The following is a 21074-nucleotide window of genomic DNA, read 5'->3' as shown; positions in this document are numbered from 1 at the left end:
CTAACTTGAACCTAGAACACAAAAATTAGACAAGATTCACTATAGGTTTTCAAGTTTACCAAAGAAAGAGGGATAGAGATTCTGAACTCAATAGAAGGCTTACCAGAGAAATTGTTTGGATAGAAAGGTAGAGCTCGACGCGCTGAGCGCGTGGCCGCGAACGGTGCGGCAATCGGAGCCCGGATGAGGAAGTTATGGTAGTTGGAAGGAATGGTGAGGGTTAGGTTTCTTCTCTTCTCCCCCTTGCTGTGTTTTTCGTTGCTGTGGTGAAATGGAGAAGATGAAGCTGCTGCTTCATTTATGTTAGGGGCCCGGTTGAACCCATGGGTCCGGTTTGGGCCCCGGTTCAACCGGTTCGGCCCTTCCGGTCCGATTTTGGGCCAAATTATCGAAATTGGTATCAAAATTTTCGTTTCGACGAGCTCTATCCTATTTCAATATTAGTTTTGTATTTTTAACTTTCCTAATTAAAATTCAATATATTAACTAATAATTTACCGATTTTAGCGGGGTTTACATCCTACCCACCTAATTAGGAATTTTGTCCTCAAAATTCAGAGGGAGTTACCTGAAAAGAGGTGTGGGTAGTCCTTTCGCATCTCTGATTCAAGCTCCCAGGTATGTTCTTCAATACCTGCCCGACTCCAAGCTACTTTCACCAAAGAAACTTCCTTTCCGCGGAGACGTTTGGTGCTGGTATCATCAATCCTAACCGGAGTTACTGGAAGCGTCAGGTCTTCTCTCACTTGGACTGATTCCGGTTCTAGGACATGACTAGGATCAAAAGTGTATTTACGAAGCTGCGATACATGGAACACGTCATGCAGGTTCGAAAGATGTGGTGGTAACGCGATCCTATACGCCACTGGTCCAATTCTCTTCAGGATTTCAAACGGTCCAATGTAACGGGGATTTAACTTCTTGGTTTTGATGGACCTCCCTATTCCAGTGGTTGGAGTAACCTTCAAGAAGACGTACTCTCCTTCCTCAAATTCTAGAGGCTTCCGTCTTCGGTCTGCATAGCTCTTCTGACGGCTTTGAGCTTCAAGCATTCGACTCCGAATTCTCTTTATTTGCTCAGTGGTTTCACTTACCATTTCAGGTCCTATCAAGCTCTTTTCTCCTGCTTCGTACCAACATAATGGAGACTGGCATTTTCTTCCATACAAAGCCTCATATGGAGCCATTCCAATACTTGCATGATAGCTATTGTTATAAGCAAATTCTACCAAAGGCATATATCGATCCCAGCTCGCCGGTTGATCCAAAACACAAGCTCTTAACATGTCTTCCAAGGTTTGGATTGTTCTTTCTGATTGGCCATCCGTCTGAGGATGATAGGCAGTGCTTAAGCTCAATTGAGTGCCAAAAGCTCGTTGAAATGCACCCCAGAACCGTGATGTAAAGCGAGGATCTCTATCCGATACAATGGTGGAAGGTACGCCATGTAACCTCACAATCTCCTTTATATATAAGCGCGCCAACTCCTCCATAGAACAACTTATCCGAATAGGCAGAAAATGAGCTGATTTGGTCAATCGGTCTATAACCACCCAAATAGCATCACAACCGGTCCGAGTCCTTGGTAAGCCCAAAACAAAATCCATAGCAATGCTCTCCCATTTCCACTGTGGAATCTCCAAAGGTTGAAGGGTTCCTGCTGGCTTTTGGTGTTCGATCTTAACTTTCTGACAAGTTAGGCATTTAGAAACATGTAACGCCACATCATTTTTCATTCCTGGCCACCAGAACATCGTTTTTAAGTCTTGGTACATCTTAGTGCTTCCAGGATGAATGGAGAACCCGCTCTTATGAGCTTCCTTCAATATGTTATGTCGCAAATCCCCAACATCTGGCACAATTATCCGGCCCTTGAACCTCCACAATCCATCTCTATCTTCTGACACTCTCCATTGCTTGCCTTTCTCAATCGCCGGCAAAATCTTATACAATTCTTGGTCGTTCTGATGAGCCTTTATCAGTTCAGCCTTGAATTCGCTTGAGATCTGTAATTGGCTTAAGCATAAAGTCCCAAACTCTTCTCTGATTCCCAATTTCAATCCTTCGAAGGCTCTCAACAACTCTTCCTCTCTCAGCATCATCCAAGCAGCACATAGGGATTTTCTACTCAAGGCATCCGCCACTACATTCGCCTTTCCCGGATGATAGTTTAGCTCGAAGTCATAATCCTTCAGAAGTTCCATCCACCTCCTCTGACGCATATTCAATTCTTTTTGTTCAAACAGGTACTTCAGACTCTTATGGTCCGAGAAGACTTGAAATTTCACTCCATAGAGATAATGCCTCCAAATCTTCAAGGCAAAGACAACGGCTGCAAGTTCCAAATCATGAGTCGGATAGTTTCTTTCATGAGGTCTTAATTGACGTGAGGCATAAGCTACAACCTTATGATGCTGCATCAACACGCATCCTAAACCTTTCAAGGATGCATCACAGTACACCTCGAATGGTTCTCTCGGCTCAGGCAACACTAGTACAGGGGCGGTAGTCAATATCTGCTTTAAGGCAAGGAAACTCTCCTCACACTCGGGAGTCCACACAAAAGGAACATCCTTCCTGGTCAGCTTCGTTAAGGGTAAAGAGAGCTGTGAAAACCCTTTAATGAACCTTCGATAATAACCCGCCAAGCCTAAGAAACTCCTGATTTCCGTCACTGAAGTTGGCCGCTCCCAATTCATCACCGCCTCAACCTTAGCGGGATCCACTGCTATTCCTTGTTTACTTACCACATGGCCAAGAAATTTCACCTCAGACTTCCAGAACTCACACTTGGATAGCTTGGCATACAACTTCCTATCCTTCAGAATTTGTAGCACTGTTCGCAAGTGTTCAGCATGCTCATCCTCAGTCTTAGAATAGATAAGAATGTCGTCAATAAACACAACAACAAACTTATCCAGATATGGATGGAAAATTCTGTTCATGTAATCCATGAATATCGCCGGAGCGTTAGTTAGTCCGAAGGACATCACGGTATATTCATAGTGGCCATAGCGCGTTCTGAAGGCAGTCTTTGGGATATCCTCATCTCTAACCCTTATCTGGTGGTATCCGGATCGTAGATCAATCTTGGAGAACACGCCAGCTCCCTGTAATTGGTCCATCAGGTCATCAATCCTTGGCAGCGGATATTTATTCTTCACTGTAACCTTATTCAGCTGCCTATAGTCAACACATAAGCGCATGGTTCCATCTTTCTTCTTCACCAATAATACTGGCGCACCCCACGGAGATACACTTGGTCGGATAAAATTCTTACCCAACAGATCCTCCAGTTGAGACTTCAATTCGGCCATTTCTAGAGGCGACATCCTGTAAGGAGCACTCGAGATTGGTCCGGCCCCAGGTACTAAATCAATAGCAAACTCAACTTCCCGTTTCGGTGGAAATTCATCAATATCATCAGGGAACACCTCCGGAAACTCACACACAACTGGGATTTGTTCCAAATCTTGATCATCACCCGAAACACCCGCAGCTAGCAACAATATCCCCTGACATTCAGCCCCAGAACAGTTCACCATCATGGAATTCAAGTAGTAGTTATTCACTACAACCGGCCCTTCAGTGTCTTCAGGCATGAAATACACTGTTTTCGCCGAGCAATCTAATAGAACGCGGTTCTTGGATAACCAGTCCAATCCCAGAATGAGATCAAGACCAGTCATCGTCAAACAAATTAAGTTATGCACGAAATCACGCCCTTGTACTCGAAAAGGAACTTGGGGGCACCCTAATCTAGTCACCATAGCCTCGTGGGTAGCATTATATACCTTTAAATCATACCCCAGTACTACTATTTTCAATCCTAGCTTATCAGCCTTCTCAAATGCAATAAAAGTATGTGAAGCTCCAGAATCAAACAAAGCATTCAAAGTTTTACCCGCCATCTCACATTTACCTCGGATCAATGCCTCTGACCCCTCAGCGCCTATAGAAGAAGTAGTGTATACCCTTCCTGGTTGCTGCACCCTGCCTGTCTCATATCTCTTCTTCTCGGGGCAACCACTAGCCAAGTGTCCCGGCTGCCCACAGGAGTAACAGACTCCAGTCCCAAACCTACATTGTCCTGAATGATACTTTCCACATCTGTGGCAACTCATATCCTGCTGTGGCTGCTTACCCTGTCTCCTTCCCTGATTAGCATTGGTATTAGGCCTCCTGGAGTTGCCTTGCCCCTGATTATTCTGAGGAACAAAGCTACCACGCTTGAACTGTCTGCCTCTGGGTGCAAAATTTCTCCCTGTGGTCCTCTGGAATGGCATCCTCATACCCCCTTTTTCTGCTGCAGCCCTTCTAACACAATCCTCTGCCACCCTGCTCCTATTTACCAACTCAGAAAACACCCGAATCTGCATAGGCGCCACAAAGCTCTGAATGTCACTCCTAAGGCCTCCTTCATACTTTATGCATTTCCACTCAGCAAAGTCCTCAGGAGCTCCCTGACAGATGCGTGAGAAGCGGCACAATTCCTCAAACTTACTGGTATACTCAGTGATGGTCATCTGTCCCTGTTTAAGCTGAAGGAGTTCGAGTTCTCTGGCATTTCTAACTGAAGTGGGGAAATATTTTTTATAGAATTCATCTCGGAACAACTCCCAAGATATCACAATCCCATCAGGTTGCAAAATGCGCCTCATGCCCTGCCACCAGTGCTGAGCTTCACCATGCAACTGATAGGTCCCAAACTCAACCCACTGCTCATCCGGAACCTGTTGAGCCTGTAATGCTCGCTCAATGGCCTGTATCCAATTATCAGCATCAGTCGGATTCGAGGTCCCTCTGAAAGTTGGAGGGTGAACCTTCAGGAAGGAATGCAGTGACATAGGACCATTCTCACCATTATTGCCATTATTTCCATTATTAATTTGATTTCCCAGGGCTTCAGCTGTTGCTTGCATTGCTGCTGCCATATTGCCTAATGCAGCCATGAAGTCTATAGGATTAGGAGTGTTTCCTGATGCCTCAGGCATGGCATTGCCTATTCGGCCTCTACCTCGCCCGCGTCCGCGTCCGCGAGTAGACATCTGGTCCCTATACACACCAAACAGGTGATATCAAGTTGATCAGTCTCAATATCGCAAGTTCAGTGCTTTAAGTCCCAAATGCATGCTCAGGAACGTTTATGCCACATACATCAATTAGATATCCTAATAGCACATAAACACATACACAGAGAATGCACAAAAGCACAATCAGTCCGTCCTCAGGCTCTATAGGAACGAACAGCTCTGATACCATAATGTAACACCCTACTACACAGTGTTTTATGCTTAAGTCATAGAACAGAGGTAGTGTGGTATTACAGACCTTTAATAGTAAGGATATACATATAATACTGAAAGAAATAATATACTAGGAGCCTTGAAACAGAGCGGGTAAACAAAAATCGCAAAATAAAAAGCGCAACGCTCAAGGAATAGGATTACTTGCGTGCTAAGAAACCTAATAGGAACATGATAAAACAATAAACGAAGGGATAAAGAAAAGCCAAGGAACAACATAACTAGCCTCTGACTCAGCCTGCGAAGCTAAGGCTGGCCGGAGGATACATATATACATATAAACATACATAAGTGTCCCCAAAATATACCAAAATACCAAAGTAAACTCCTATCTCTCCCTCAACCTCTAAGAGGAGCAGCATACATAAGTTACTTGGAGAGTAAGCTACACATATACATACATATATACAAATAGAAACCAAAATATACCCAAGGACTACTTCGCTTTCCAGAATCCAGACGCCTAGCGAGGAGCCTCTCGACCTGCATCTGAGAAACAACAATACAATATGGAATGAGAACCGGAGGTTCTCAGCATGGTAAAAGTGCCACGCGTATAAGAAATACGGTCCTGAGAATGCCATAGGCAATCCTAGAACTCCGTTATTCAATTAACCAACTTAAGTACTAAACAGAAGCCATAAACAGGGGTAGGTATTCTAAATCTGCCTAACTTACTCAAGTTCAAGCTTAACCTAACATCAAACCATTTCCTCCGTTTTCTCCATCCTTTCATCATTCAGAATGTAACAGAAACAAGCAACCAAACAAGTTCACGCACAAGTAATGATCAAATAGTACAAATAACAAGTATAACAAATAGCAGGTAATATATATCAATTAGGCATACCCAAAAAAATGCATAGCAATCAATACAAACAAATGCATATGATGCATGCCTGTCCTATGGCTGATGGGGCCCATCTGTCGGTTATCCAGCCAACCCGACAAGTCCGAAAACCTTAGACTGTCCCCCGTCGCGCATCCCCAAGAGTCTATGCATAGAGTTCACATTCAATCATCATATAATCACTCAATGGGGGCTATCCATACCCGGGAATTTATACGTGCCCGGTCACCCTTACGACGTAGGGTCAACAGAGTATCGAGATTCAACCTGGAACACGTGGTGGCGAGCCACGGCTCTTACCCAGGGAACTCGTATCTCAGATAGCATTATTCATAAGCCATTTCATAGTCATAATCATTATTTAATCATTCATCAAGCCATGGCATATTAACTCCTTTTATTAACAACCTCCCTTTCACATTTTTCATCGTCATTCCCTTATAATTCAACTTGATTACCCTTTCCGGGTCCTGACCAAACTTTTTATCAAACTCTTCTCATCCTTCTTAATATCGAATAATCTTAAAATCAACCCAACTCTAACATTAAATCAATCACATCACACGAGGATTGAACTTTAACTTCTCGAACTCATGACTATCACTAAGACATCCTCGACACTCTATTTTCTTTTCTATTTTTAATATAGCAAATGAACTCGGAATTGCACAAACTTTATGTCCAGGCGTTCATATTGAAATAAGCTTTCTAACAAACTAAATATCATAATTTTCTGATTTTTCTAGCCTCAGGAATAAAGGAAAAACCGTGACTGCTCTGCAGTGCATAAAACCAGAAAAACAGCAGCAGCATGTGATATTCAAAATTCAATATAAAATCCAAGTTAAATCCAATGACTTTGAAAATTAATGTAGTTAAAATTTACTCATCCAGGTTTCTTTCTCAATTGGTTCTGAGTCAATACCATTTTTAATGAAAAAGTTACATTACCTGGAAGTTAAGTAAAAATGAGACAAAATCTGTTTTAAAAACCAACAAGCTTAGTACCTTTCAATTGGAATAACTTTTATTACAAAACTCCAATTAAGCTAAATTTTGATTTGAGAACCCCTAGCTCATCTAAAAACAAGTGTGTCTTGGTTGCAACCCAATTTCTATTTAATTCTAAGAGTTACAAGCATTGGAAGTTGATGCATAGCTTGCTGAAATCTGTTTCTTTTTAGTTTTGACCACCAATATTCAAAAATTCACAGCTCCCAATCCTCAACTCTTAAAATTCTGAAATTTTAGAGAACTAAAGAAAGTTAATCAAATTTTATAACAAAATTGGTTTCGCTCCAAGACTCAACTCGTAAAAGTCGCAGCAAGACAAACAAGTTGCTGCCTGTTTGATCTTTTCTGCTGCTGGACAGATTTAACAACCTAACTTTAAAAATTTGCCATAAATTGTATATTTAACAAAAAAGTCCCAAAATTTCCAGTTTAGTTCCTTATATTCCCAAGTTTAGCCCAAACTTGGTCTCATGCAATTCCGATCATTACATAATTAGTTACAGCATATACAATACCACCACAACACAACTCTACATCCTTATTAACAAACACCAATTCTAATCCATCATAAATAAATATAAGAGCACACTATTAATAGCTTTCACACCTCATAATTCTAATATATAAATTCACTAACAAATCTATTCTAACAACATTACAAGGCTAATCATTAAATACAACAAACAATCCAACTTATTCTATGGTTCCTCTAACCTGAGTTTTCACAACACCGTAAATATTAAACGTGCGAAACTTAAACCATACCTTGGCCGATCACTTAATTCACCCAAGGCAGCTTCTCAACATAAAATCACAGCCCCTCCAAGCTCAATCAAACAGCCCCAAAGCAAGCCTTGTCACCAACAAAGCTCCAAGTAATCCAAATTCAAGTTCAATGCATAAACACCCTCTTAAACTACACCTAATACACATATATATGTTCCAATTCAGTTCTCTATTACCAAAAACAAGATTGAGCTAGGGTTAGGGTGTTCTTACCATACCCATATGCTCAATAGCTTGAGCCCACAAGTTCCGGAATCTAACTTGAACCTAGAACACAAAAATTAGACAAGATTCACTATAGGTTTTCAAGTTTACCAAAGAAAGAGGGATAGAGATTCTGAACTCAATAGAAGGCTTACCAGAGAAATTGTTTGGATAGAAAGGTAGAGCTCGACGCGCTGAGCGCGTGGCCGCGAACGGTGCGGCAATCGGAGCCCGGATGAGGAAGTTATGGTAGTTGGAAGGAATGGTGAGGGTTAGGTTTCTTCTCTTCTCCCCCTTGCTGTGTTTTTCGTTGCTGTGGTGAAATGGAGAAGATGAAGCTGCTGCTTCATTTATGTTAGGGGCCCGGTTGAACCCATGGGTCCGGTTTGGGCCCCGGTTCAACCGGTTCGGCCCTTCCGGTCCGATTTTGGGCCAAATTATCGAAATTGGTATCAAAATTTTCGTTTCGACGAGCTCTATCCTATTTCAATATTAGTTTTGTATTTTTAACTTTCCTAATTAAAATTCAATATATTAACTAATAATTTACCGATTTTAGCGGGGTTTACAGTTGATATAGCAAGAGCGATAAAAATCACGATTCTTATAATTTTATGTGGCCATCTATATATAGTAGACCAGAAAATTATAATTATCTAACAAAATTAATTTCTATTTATTGCACTCAACTTGAATAAGTAAAAAATTATCTTATTTTAATTTAGTTCTTAACTCACATACTTTGAATTTAGTTCAATATGTATGATTTGATTTGATTTGATTTAATTATTAGTTAAAAATATCTTAGTTGTCTATTTTATTCATAGATTTATTGTTTTAATGACTAATAAATTAATCAAATTAATTAATTAGTACACAAAATAAATTTGGTTTAATAAATTAAAAGAAATAAATTAAAAAATGATGGTTTTTAGTGGCTAAGAGAAGGGAGGTTGAATCTTAGCCCCTTTTTCGCTTAAGAAACTTGTTGGTCTTTGAAACAACTTCTAGAGACTTTTTGATTTTTGTCTTGTACCCAGCCACGAGACTTTTTCTTTTTATCTCGTAACTGGGCACGAGATATTTTTCAGTTTTATCTCCTATGCAGCAGAAAACAGAAATGGAGTAGAAGAGAGATAGAAAATCACACCACGAAGTATCTTGGTTCAGCTGCCAAGTGCAATGTAGCCTACATCCAGTCTCCATCACAACAATGATGGAATTTTACTATAATCATCTTGATTACATACACCAATTCTCCCTAGGAACTACCCTTCCTATCCGGGACAAGTTCAGAATCTAATCCCCAATCCTGAACTTGACTTGGTCACCTACCAAGCTTTCAACTGTTAAGTGCTAACCCAACTTGCAAGAAAATTTTCACAGAATCATGAAACACAATACAGATGTACAAAGGACCTCTAGGATATCTATGGCTTTTTCTTTTAATTTTGTATACTCTGCCTTTTTTCGCTCTATGACTTTTTCATACAAACCTCACTATTTGCCTTTTTTCATGAGACTCAAGATAGACAAAACTAAACAGAAAAATTACAAAATGAAGAACATTGAATGAGAAGAACTTCTATTAGTTTGGGTAGCTATGAGAACTCTGTGCTTTACACTCTTAACTCCTTGCTTCAAGCCCTGTCTGTTCTCCCTTATTTATAGAAGGGAAGCTTCCAAGGTTGAAACTACATGAACTGAGCTAAACTTCTTCTTCTTCAAGCAAAAACCGGTTCGGCCAGAGAGAGAGGAGAGAAAACCGAATGTAAAACCCAACATGCAATTACCTCTGTGGCTTCCTGTTACACCAAGCTTCACCAATCCGAGCCATCTTTCTTGACTTGCACTCCAAGAAGGATCCCTAGCCCTTGATGGGTTCTTGATGATGATAGCTTCTTCTACTCAAACTTTCGCGTCTTCCATCATGTAGCTACTGTAGCTACCTTCTGTAGTGGTTGATCAAAAGCTGAGACAAGCCATCCCTCAAGGATCTTCTTCCTCTGACCGAGATCATCTTCTTCCATTTTTGGTATGGAGAAGCTGAGATCTCTTCACCAAATCTTATCATTTGTGGTGAAGATCTCAGCCACAACATACTTTTTGTTTTCTTTTTTTTGCCATCATTACAATGGTCTTTAGCTTTCTTCTAACTTCTTCTTCTTTATTTTGATATCTTGCAAATGCTTCCATATTTTCCTGATGGAAGTGACTGAAACTCAGGAGAGAGAAGAGAGTAGAAAGAAAAAGCAAAGCTATGGGAGTAGTGAGTGTTATCAAAAGAAATTAATTAAGATCAACTCCCCATGCTTCTTGTGTAGTAGCGTGTAAGCTACACTTAATGCCATCAAATCACTTTGACATTTTCTCTTTCATGTTTCCAACGTCTGCATTAACTCTACTTAATAAAAATTTGAATTCCATCAAAAGATAAAAGTGATAACCGTTGAAGCATGCAGCATTATGATTAAAGGAATGGGTTTCATCAAATTAGATGGATAAAGAAATATGAGAAAAGGACAAATAGGTCCCTGACCTTTTGTCCCGCAGATATTTTCGTCCCTGACCATTGAAAAATACTTTTAAGTCTCTGACCTTCACAAAATTTGGACAGATCAGTCCCTCCGTCCAAATGCCTCCGTTAGGGACTGATCCGTCCAAATGCCTCCTTCAGGGACTGATCCGTCCAAATTTTGTGAAGGTCAGGGACTTAAAAGTATTTTTCAATGGTCAGGGACGAAAATGTCGGAAGGACAAAAAATCAGGAACCTATTTGTCCTTTTCTCAAAAAAATATATTGTGCCCCAACTCCTTTTGATTTCGGACCAGCCTCTTTGTTGGGCTTTTTAAATTGGTTTTTCTAGTCCAATAAGCACAACAATTCAGCCATAATTCATATAACAAGTTTGCATAGGGTTGAATATATTTTTAACACAATTGGACTTGTTATATTTTTCTTTTCTTTTTGGCCCAATAATAAGAATATGCACAGCAAAAATTATTTTAATTAACATATATGAATTGAAATCAAATTAATAATTTTGTAATTAATTATTTTAATAATGTTTGATCATCACAAATTTAAATTGGAGTTTTCCAAACTCATAAAAAAATACTAACAGAATATTAAAATAAATAAATTAGAAAATACTGTCAAATCAAATTGATATAAATTATAATAAATTATATAATATTTAAATGAGGCCTGCTACACATACAAGTCTTTTTATCTTACAAGTCTTACAAGTCCAATAAAACACACGCATTACACTTAATTAACGCATTACACACTTCCACATTCAAGAGTAAATAAAACGCACGTTATTCAACAACTTTCTGTTTCCAAAGCGTGCTACTCACCATACATTATTAACGACTCTTCTTCTTCTTCCTCCATGAAAATAATTTTCTTGCCAAATTTGAAGATAATGGAACTTCAGAAATACACCCAAACGATTATAGAAATACACCCCAACGATTACAGAAATACACCCAAAGGATTACAGAAATACACCCAAACGGTTACAGGAATTCACCCAAACGATTATAGAAATACACCCAAAGGATTACAAAAATACACCCAAAGGATTTAAGAAATACATCCAAAATTCGTTGAAGTATACCTTATGCATATTTCATAACTCTTTCTCTTTCTCCTCCTCATCTTCTACTGCTTCTTCTTCTTCAAAAACGATTTCAGAGCTTGATGTCAAAAAATAATGGAAATAGAGAATAACGAAGAAAGAAAACAGAGAGAAAAGCACGTAAATGAAGAAGAAGAACAGAATGAGGAAGAAGAACGTGTAGCAAGAAGAAGAAGAAGGAGAAAGAGAAGGCAAGAAACAAAAGAAAAGAAGAAGAAGAGGAAGAGGAAGAAGAACGTGCAAGAAGAAGAAGAACGAGAAAGAGAAAGAAAGAAACGAAAGAAAAGAAGAAGAAGAAGAAGAAAAAGAAGAGGAAGAGGAAGAAGAACGTGCAGCAAAAAGAAGAAGAAGGAGAAAGAAAAGGCAATAAACGAAAGAAAAGAAGAAGAAGAACGTAGACCTTGCATCCGTTTTTGAGGTTTATTCGTTAACTTGTAAAGCATACAAGCCTTAATGGCTTGTATCCAGAACTTTTTTGTATTTAAATATCTAATCAAATCAATTAATTGATATAGTTAATTTATCATAATAACTTGTATTTAATGAATTAAAAGAAATAAATTAAAAAACACTCTCACATGCCACGTCAGTTTTATCCAAAAACTCGATTTTTATATAATAGAATAGATATTCAATCTTTTTAATGACGTGTAAAGATAAAATTTATTGCAACAATTAAGGTAATAAACCGAAACAAGTAGTCAAAAAGTATATATTCAATGCACCTAATTAATCCTTTGACGGCGCAATCTTGAACATACATTAACCAACGGCTTTGTGCATGCATGTTTCAAAAAATAATAAACTAATAAATAAATAAGTATTCATCATGCATGCATATATATATATATATCCCTTTTGATACTAAGTTTTTAGATGAGCATCAATAATAATAATGGATCGAAATGAAGTACCACAAGTGGTGCTAAACTCAGGGAAGAAGATGCCCATGATAGGATTTGGGACTGGTACTGTTCCATTGCCACCATCTCATGAACTGATCCCTGCATTCATTGCTGCAATTGAAGCTGGTTACAGGCATTTTGATACCGCAGCATACTATGGCTCTGAGGGACCTCTTGGCGAAGCCATAGCACGTGCAATTCAGAAAGGTGTTCTTAAGAGTAGGACTGACATTTTTGTCACTTCCAAGCTATGGTGTACTGATGCTCATCCTGGCCTTGTGCTACCCGCACTCAAGAAATCACTACAGTAATTCTACTCTCCTTTTATTTATTTATTTATTTATTTTGTTGTTGTTGTTGTTTGAGTAATTGTCCTTTTTTGTATTTGAACATTTATCCCAACAAAACAACGTATTCACAATTCAAAAATTTTTAATCGATTCCTAATTATCTAAGCAACTGGTTTAAGTGATGGTTTATGTAAATTGTAATTTGTGTCAAGGGCTGCTTAGATTAATTATTTCGATGATTGGAGACCAATTAAAAGTGTTCAAATTATAGAAAAACGTTTTGTCTTTCGAATAAATAATAAGATAAAAAAAGTTATTTTCTTTGACTCTTTAAAAAAAATTTATTGTTATATGTGTTGGGTTTGATACTGTATAATTATTTTATTATTTTCTTTAATTTGTTTTGTCTAATTGATGCGGGTTTTTTTTTTTTTTTTGTTGCATTTAAAAAGAAAGAAAAGGCTCTTCATAAATTAACACCAACCCGAAAATGAGGTGAAATTTTTGATATATGAGTTTCGTGAATAAAAATGACGAAGTTCATGTTCATCCATAAAAATTATAGTATTATGCTCTCTTTTTTTTTCCCTTATTATGTTTAGAGGTTTTGATTCTGTCTGATTGATTAGTTTTTAATTTTTATTTTGGGTTGAAAATTGATTAACGCTCTAAGGAGGTTGGGCCTAGAGTATGTGGATCTTTACCTAATCCATTTTCCAGTGAGGTTGAGAAAAGGGGTGACAGGGACCAAGTTCATGGAAGGGGACATTCTTCCTTTGGACATTAAAGGGACATGGGAGGATATGGAACTGTGCTCCAAATTGGGTTTAGCTAAGTCAATTGGTGTTAGCAATTTTGGTGTGAAGAAGCTCTCACAACTTCTAGAAAATGCAACTATTCCTCCTGCTCTTAACCAGGTACAATTCTCTTAATACAATCTACAAAATGTAATTATGTGGTTTGGTGAATGTTCAATTTTTGTCATTAAAAGTGTATGTGAAATTGTAAAGGTGTGTTTGTTTTACGATTTTATTTTTAATATTTTTTATTTTTTGAATCTTGTAAAAACAAATAATAAATTAAAATTTTATTTTTAACTTTTACTTTTTATTTTTATTTTTTGTAAAATTTTAAAAATAAAAAATATTAAAAATAAAAACGTAAATCAAATGCACCTTAATTATGATTCAAGTTGATTTTTTAGAGTGATCGTCAAGCCAGTTATTAAGACTAAAAGCCCTAGGACTAAGGTTAGGATTTGTACAACTTGAAGGACTGTGGTATAAAAGATCATTAGTTTCTTAGTATAAGAATTGAGGGTTTATTTGGATAGAGTTTTAAGTTTTATAGAATTTTAAATGTAAGAACATTTAAATGTCGCAATTGAATTTCGTTTAATTTAAAAAATATTTTTTTATCAGGATAATTATAATAGTTTATCTTTAAAATTTTTTATATGAAAATAGATGCTTATGTTACAGCTATTTATAACTTATTATATTCTAATGCAATAATAAAAATAATTGAATTTGAGGCATAATTTATATTATTTTGAAGTAAGTATAATATAACGAAAATTTCAAACCAATGTAAAATCAATGTAACAAGTTTATATTTTTGTAAATTTATTGTCATAAAATATGATTAAAAAAACACAAAAATTAATTTCAACAATTATTTAGTTTTCATTAATTGTTGTAACAATTAATAAATACTAAATAACATAAATTCTAGTTATTTTTGGCTATTTTTTTTATCAAATATTTTTATTTCACAAATTAGTGGGAGATATCATTATTTATGTTAAATAAATAGGGTTTAGGATTGAGAGAAAAAAATGGAAACTAAAATTCTCTAAATATAAATAAAATGAAAATCTCCTGGTTTTTGTTGTTAAAATTATTTATTAAAAGTTTTTTAAATTTAAATAATTTCAATTAAGTATCCAAACACAACATTTTATTTCTAAGATTTTTTATATGCTTTAAAAACATACGTTCTTCTATCCTAAAAATATCTCATCCAAACAAACTGTGTTGGTTGTGTTTAGATAAAAAATATTTTTAAATTTCAAAGAATTTCAAACGTTTGGATGAAGTAAATATATTACATGTATTTATATAATTCTCTTTTTTTTATGAGGTAATTACATCACCTTCATGCATTCACCAAATATTCATTTTCAGAGAAATAAAATAATAAATTTATGTCACTAATATTATTTTTTTAAAATATATTTTCCTCATTTAATGTGGTTGACTCTTCTCTTTGTTAGTTTAGGCAAGAAAGAGGGATAGAAATTTCCTTTCCATTGGTGGAAATTGAAATCCAATATTTTGAATAGTTAAAATTTCTTGTTAAAATTTTAAATTATTTTCTATTGATTATCTAAACACATTATTTTACTATTAGGTGTTTTAAATCCTCTTGCAAATTATATCTCCTTGCAAAAGGATGTATTTGGTTGGTGTCTATGTTCAGAAATACATAAACACAGTAACACATATTTGCTATTTGTTTGCTAAACAATGGGTTTTATTTATTTATTTATTTATTTATTTTTGACATAATAAGACACAACCTACAAGACAATAATTTATTTATTATTTATCCTTAATTATTTTTAAGATTTTAATTGAGTAATACTAATAGATAAAAATTCAATATTACCTTAACATCTATAATTATGTATTTGCTACGTTTAAAATTATTTATTTATTTTAACAATAATTAATAAATAAAAAATAAAATATTAAACTACTTTAATTGATTTTTATTGTCATCTATATATATAATTTTTAATTTTACGCTGTACTCCAGATTTACACTCATATACGTATTATAGTTATACATAGCATACAAAAGTATGCTTTGTCTTTAGAAAAAAAAAAATACAAATATATCATTTGTTCTCTGTACTTCTATACATTCTCACTACATTTATATTAGATGTACCCTAAAATTAACTACTAACATAAAATATGTATTAAAATATAAAATATAAATTAAAAATAAATTCAACAACACATGTATTTATATAAAAATATATAATAGTTACTTTTTATAATTGATTTTAGTATATAAATCAAGATTACGAAGGCTCAACCGACGATCAATAAATCAATAAAGTAATTGGTTCAATAATTTAATAGTCTAACTAAAGTTGAATCGTAGTTAAACCGATTTAATTAAATATAAAATAAAATTATTAAAAATTTAATATATAATTTTAAATATTTAAATTTAATAATTTTTAAATTATTAAACTTTAAAATTTCACAATTTTATAATAATAACCTATTTATTAATTATCATTAAAAATTCACAAACAAATCCAAACATCAAAGTTTATAACTAAAGAAAATAAAAAAAATACATAAATGATAAACATATAATATTGGCATAAAACTGATTTTTTTCTTAATAATAATAATAATAATAATAATAACTCAACAAATTTAGAATTATTGGGTTATTAAAAGAAAGAGAGAAACTATTTTTTAATTTAAAACGGCATCATTTTAAGAAAATTAACACCGTACCAAAAGAGCTTCAAAAAATCAGACAGGTTCATACGGTTTATCGATTATACACTCATTGGATCGATTTTTTACTGATTTTTTATTAGGTAGTTTTTTATATCAATTGAACTGGCCAAAAGATCAATTCCCAATTGAAGCGGTTTGATTTTTGGAATCATGGTATAAATAGTACTTTTGTTCTGGCTATATATGTACGGGAGCAAATACCTTACTCCAACCCTTATTATTCTCCTGTCTCCTTTGTTCTCCCTCCCCTTCTTCCTTTGCCATTGCCATCAATGTCTTACAGGTGGAAATGAATGTAGCATGGCGACAGGATAAACTAAGGGAGTTCTGTACGGAAAAAGGAATACATGTGGCTGCATGGTCTCCTTTGGGAGCTAATGGTGCTGTCTGGGGTTCACTTGCTGTCATGGGCAGTCCAATACTTAAGAACATTGCCACCAACACATCCAACACTCTGCCACAAGTTAGTCACAATTTCCCAATTCCCACTACCATATATATATATTTCTACTCTTCTTATTGCAACATTCTTTGTACAATTGCAGGTTGCATTGAGATGGATAATACAACAAGGTGCTATTCCAATAGTCAAGAGCTTCAACAAAGACAGAATGAAGCAAAATCTTCGAATATTTGATTGGAAGCTGAGTCACACTGATTTGGAGAAGATAAAGGAGATACCACAGTTTAGGGGTTTCGGAGGGGAACGTTTTGTGGCTCAACATGGACCTTACCAAACCTTGGACCAACTTTGGGACTGAAAAAAATATGTCATCTCTTCCGGCCCGTTAAAGGATAAAATAAAAGTTTAAGTACTAAATATAATCTGTTCAAATGAAGTTTTTAGTTATTAGAATAAAACGATAATAATAGTAGTATTTGATTTTTGGTTGTTTAGTTTGCTATCCTTCAAGTCATGTACATGGTTTGAATTTGACAGGGTTCCAATTATTTTTTTAAATTTTTAATATATATATATATATGGTAGTTACGGTGACATATTTTTTTCAAGTTTTGGTAATATTTTTTTTTAAACATCTTTTGAAATATCATAATCACCTAAATATGAGAGAGAGAGAGAGAGGAAGAGAGAGCGAGAATGTTGGATGTTGCTCAAATGAAGAAGAATGATCTTATCACTCATTTTTTGTATGTATTTATATCTAATAATGACTGATATTTTATATAAATGATGATTATCACAGAATGAAAATATGACTCTTATTTTGAGTAAAAGGAATTAATTAGCACTTGAAATTATTTTTTCCTTTTAATAAATACACATTCACAAATGAATTATGATTCTTAGAATTATTTTATAACAAATTTATATATTTGGAGTTGCTTTAAAATTATTGTGTACTAGTATTTTTACCTGTCATACTATTACGGGAATATAAATCTTTTAAAATTACATTGATTTTGATATTATAAATTATGACACAAAAAATTTATAGCATTAAACTACTTTTATAAAATAATTGTAAAGGACAAAAATTCCCATCAGCTAATAAGACCAGAGTCTTAAACAAAATTAAATAATAAGTTTTTTTAGTTATTATTTTCAAATGAAAGAGTTTAATTTTTTTTACTTAATTTTAATATTTATCTAAAATTTGAAAGAATTTAACGTGTATATTTTTATATTTAATTAGATATTAAGTTTATTGTACAAATAGAAATAATTAATTTTTATGTTTGCTATTTAAAAATAATATATTTTTATATATATAAAAATATAATTAGATATTAACATAAAAAAAAGAGAAAGTATAGGGAGCCAATGGAGTATCTATACAATGTGTGCAATGGGGTATAGGGATGTTCGATTCAGTAGGATATCAGATGTTTATTATCCCTGGTACCCGGATGGTTATTCTGGATAGTATAGGTGTATTGTGTTTGAGAAATTAGTAGTATTTTACCTTTGATGTTCATTTTTTAACTCATATTGGGCCAAATAAATAGCCCATTGTATATATTTACTCTATTGGTTCCCTAGCGGGATTCTAAAAAAATTTTATATTGATAGTCATAAAATTAACTTATTTTTTTTAAAACAATTGAATCTTAATTTTAACTTTTAATCACAACATTAGTATTTTTTTAAAATTATATGTAATAAATATTTAAAAGAAAAGAAGTAAAAATATATATTAAAAAGATAAGCAATAAAAATTTAAAATTAAATAAAAAATATGTATATAATAATATTTTTTATTTAAATTATATTATGTTGTTAATTTTATTTTTTATAGAACATAAAGGTAGAGAAAAATAAAGAATGAGAGAAAGGAGAGAGAAAGATAAAGAAGAAGAATGAGAGAGGGAGTTTGTTAATTTTGGAAGTTAAAATTTTTTTTATTTTAATTATAATAAAAATATCTGGTGACACATTTTGATTTGTCAAATTACTAATATAAAATATGAATTATAAATTATATATAGAGTGGGAAGAATAAAGAGAAATAGAAAAAAGAGAGAGGTAGATAAGAAAATATAAGAAGGATGTTTACTAATTTTAGAGAAAAATATTTTCTCTAAATTTTAATAAGAGAGTGTCATGTGACACATTTTAGTTATTAAATTAGTTAGTAATATATAAATATAATATATAATATAACTATATTTCAATTTTAATTTTAATTTAATTTAAATACAATTAGAGAATGTTATGTTGTATATTTTGATTGTAAAATTTGTAATTAGTCATTGACAATGATAAATAAGAGAGATAGAGTGAGTGAAGAAATGAGAGAGATAGAGAAATGAAGAGAGAAGAGGGGAGAGTTCTTTAATTTTGGAGGAAAAAATTTAATTTCAATTGTAATGAGAGAGTGACACATGTGGCACATTTTGGCCTTAAAATTAGAGATATATAATAGATTTTAATTTTAATTTAATTTAAATACAATTAGAGAATGTTATGTTGTATATTTTGATTGTCGAATTCGTAATTAGTCATTGATAATGATATATATAAGAGAGATAGAGTGAGTGAAGAAATGAGAGAGATAGAGAAATGAAGAGAGAATAGGGGAGAGTTCTTTAATTTTGGAAAAAAAAATTTGATTTCAATTGCAATAAGAGAGTGACATGTGGCATATTTTAACTTTAAAATTAGAGATATATAATAGATTTAAGATTATTCTTTTAAAAAGTTAGGTGAAGAGAAGCAATCAAAGAAAACACGCAGGAAGCAACAAGTGTGGACGGTCAATGCCCATAATCTGGCATTCAAATGCAAGAAGCTGGTACCTTATTCCAAAATGAGAGCCCAACGCCTGCAAAAGAAGAAGAGAAGCTGGCGCCTAACTCTAAGAAGAAGAGAAGCTGGCGCCTCCAAATACTTAATATTTGAATTTGAAAGTGATTAGTTATTGTTAGGTTCTTTTACTTTTAAAAAGATAAAAGTGCTCTAATTTAAATTTGAACTGTTGTTTAGTTATCTTATTCTTCGATAAGATAAAATTAGGATTAGTTTAAGTTCAAAAATTAGGTTATGATTAAAATATAAATAAGCGAGCGATAATTCACTGAGGATCATCCAGCATTTCACATTCATTAGTATAGTTTATCTTTTTTTTTATCATTAATCACTAACTCCTTTATATTAGGATTAGGAGCTCTATTTAATTTTATGAATTGGTAATTTGATTGTTTATTTTATTGTAATTAATGCATTGATACTTTTTCAAGAATTGAATTTCGTTCTTATTCTTAATGATTAGAAGTATTAAAAAATATTCTACCTCTGTCTTAGACTCCTTTATTATCTTGAAAAATTTAATATTAGAATTAACTTAAACTGATAATCATAATTTTTCAAACTTTAAATTAGAATTGTGCTTAACCTCTTTTTCTTAATTAATTGACCAAAGAATTGATGATTAAATAAGATAAAGAGAAATTGAATGCCAGGGAATTGAGATTTGATTATATATGATTTGTCGTGAAATTATCTTGCATGAATCAAAGTAAACAAACATGCATGAACATTCCCTTTTCTAAAAATTAAACATTTTCGAAACCTTAACATCTCCATTCATTGTTTACTTCTCTAATCATTCATAAGCATTCATTTACACTACATATTACGTTATTATTCCAAGATCTCATCTACTACAAAAGTTTGTTGATCTAATTAAAGGTTTGATTAGAAGTTGCTTGTTCAATTCTTTAATCATCGTGAAAACGATATTCATTCATCGTAGTATTACTTAGAGCAATTTGGTACACTTATCAATTTAGTCCATTAAGGTTTTGGCCTATTATCCCTCTTATTTGTTTTGTTGGAATTTTCTCACAAACCATACAATGGTCACTCTTCAAAAGCTTGATGACTTTGAAGATCAAGAATGTAGATTCTGAAGACAAGCATAAAATCAGAAATTGGACAAATCAAAGTATTATTTTTGAAGTTAAAATTAGGAAAATCAGTTTGCAAGACATACACTAAAATGGAAAATTTCAGGCGAAGAAATAAGAAGAGGTCCAAACTTGATGATTTGAAGCAAAACAGAG

The 21074-nt window shown here is 33.8% G+C and overlaps 1 protein-coding gene across 1 annotated transcript; it reads left to right on the top strand.

The window, feature by feature from the left end:
* The first annotated feature begins 12699 nt into the window (after positions 1-12699).
* LOC112747185 (methylecgonone reductase) lies at positions 12700-17643 on the top strand. Its single transcript, XM_025795171.3, has 4 exons — positions 12700-13019; positions 13676-13919; positions 16834-17013; positions 17096-17643. The coding sequence occupies exons 1-4, from the start codon at positions 12703-12705 to the stop codon at positions 17309-17311; spliced, it is 957 nt and encodes a 318-aa protein (XP_025650956.1). The 5' UTR covers positions 12700-12702; the 3' UTR covers positions 17312-17643.
* Positions 17644-21074: the final 3431 nt, after the last annotated feature.

The sequence above is a fragment of the Arachis hypogaea genome, chromosome 15 (genome assembly GCF_003086295.3).
Source record: "Arachis hypogaea cultivar Tifrunner chromosome 15, arahy.Tifrunner.gnm2.J5K5, whole genome shotgun sequence".
Classification (NCBI taxonomy): Eukaryota; Viridiplantae; Streptophyta; class Magnoliopsida; order Fabales; family Fabaceae; genus Arachis; species Arachis hypogaea.
Note: the sequence above shows the minus strand (reverse complement) of the source record. Positions and strands in the feature narration are given on the sequence as shown.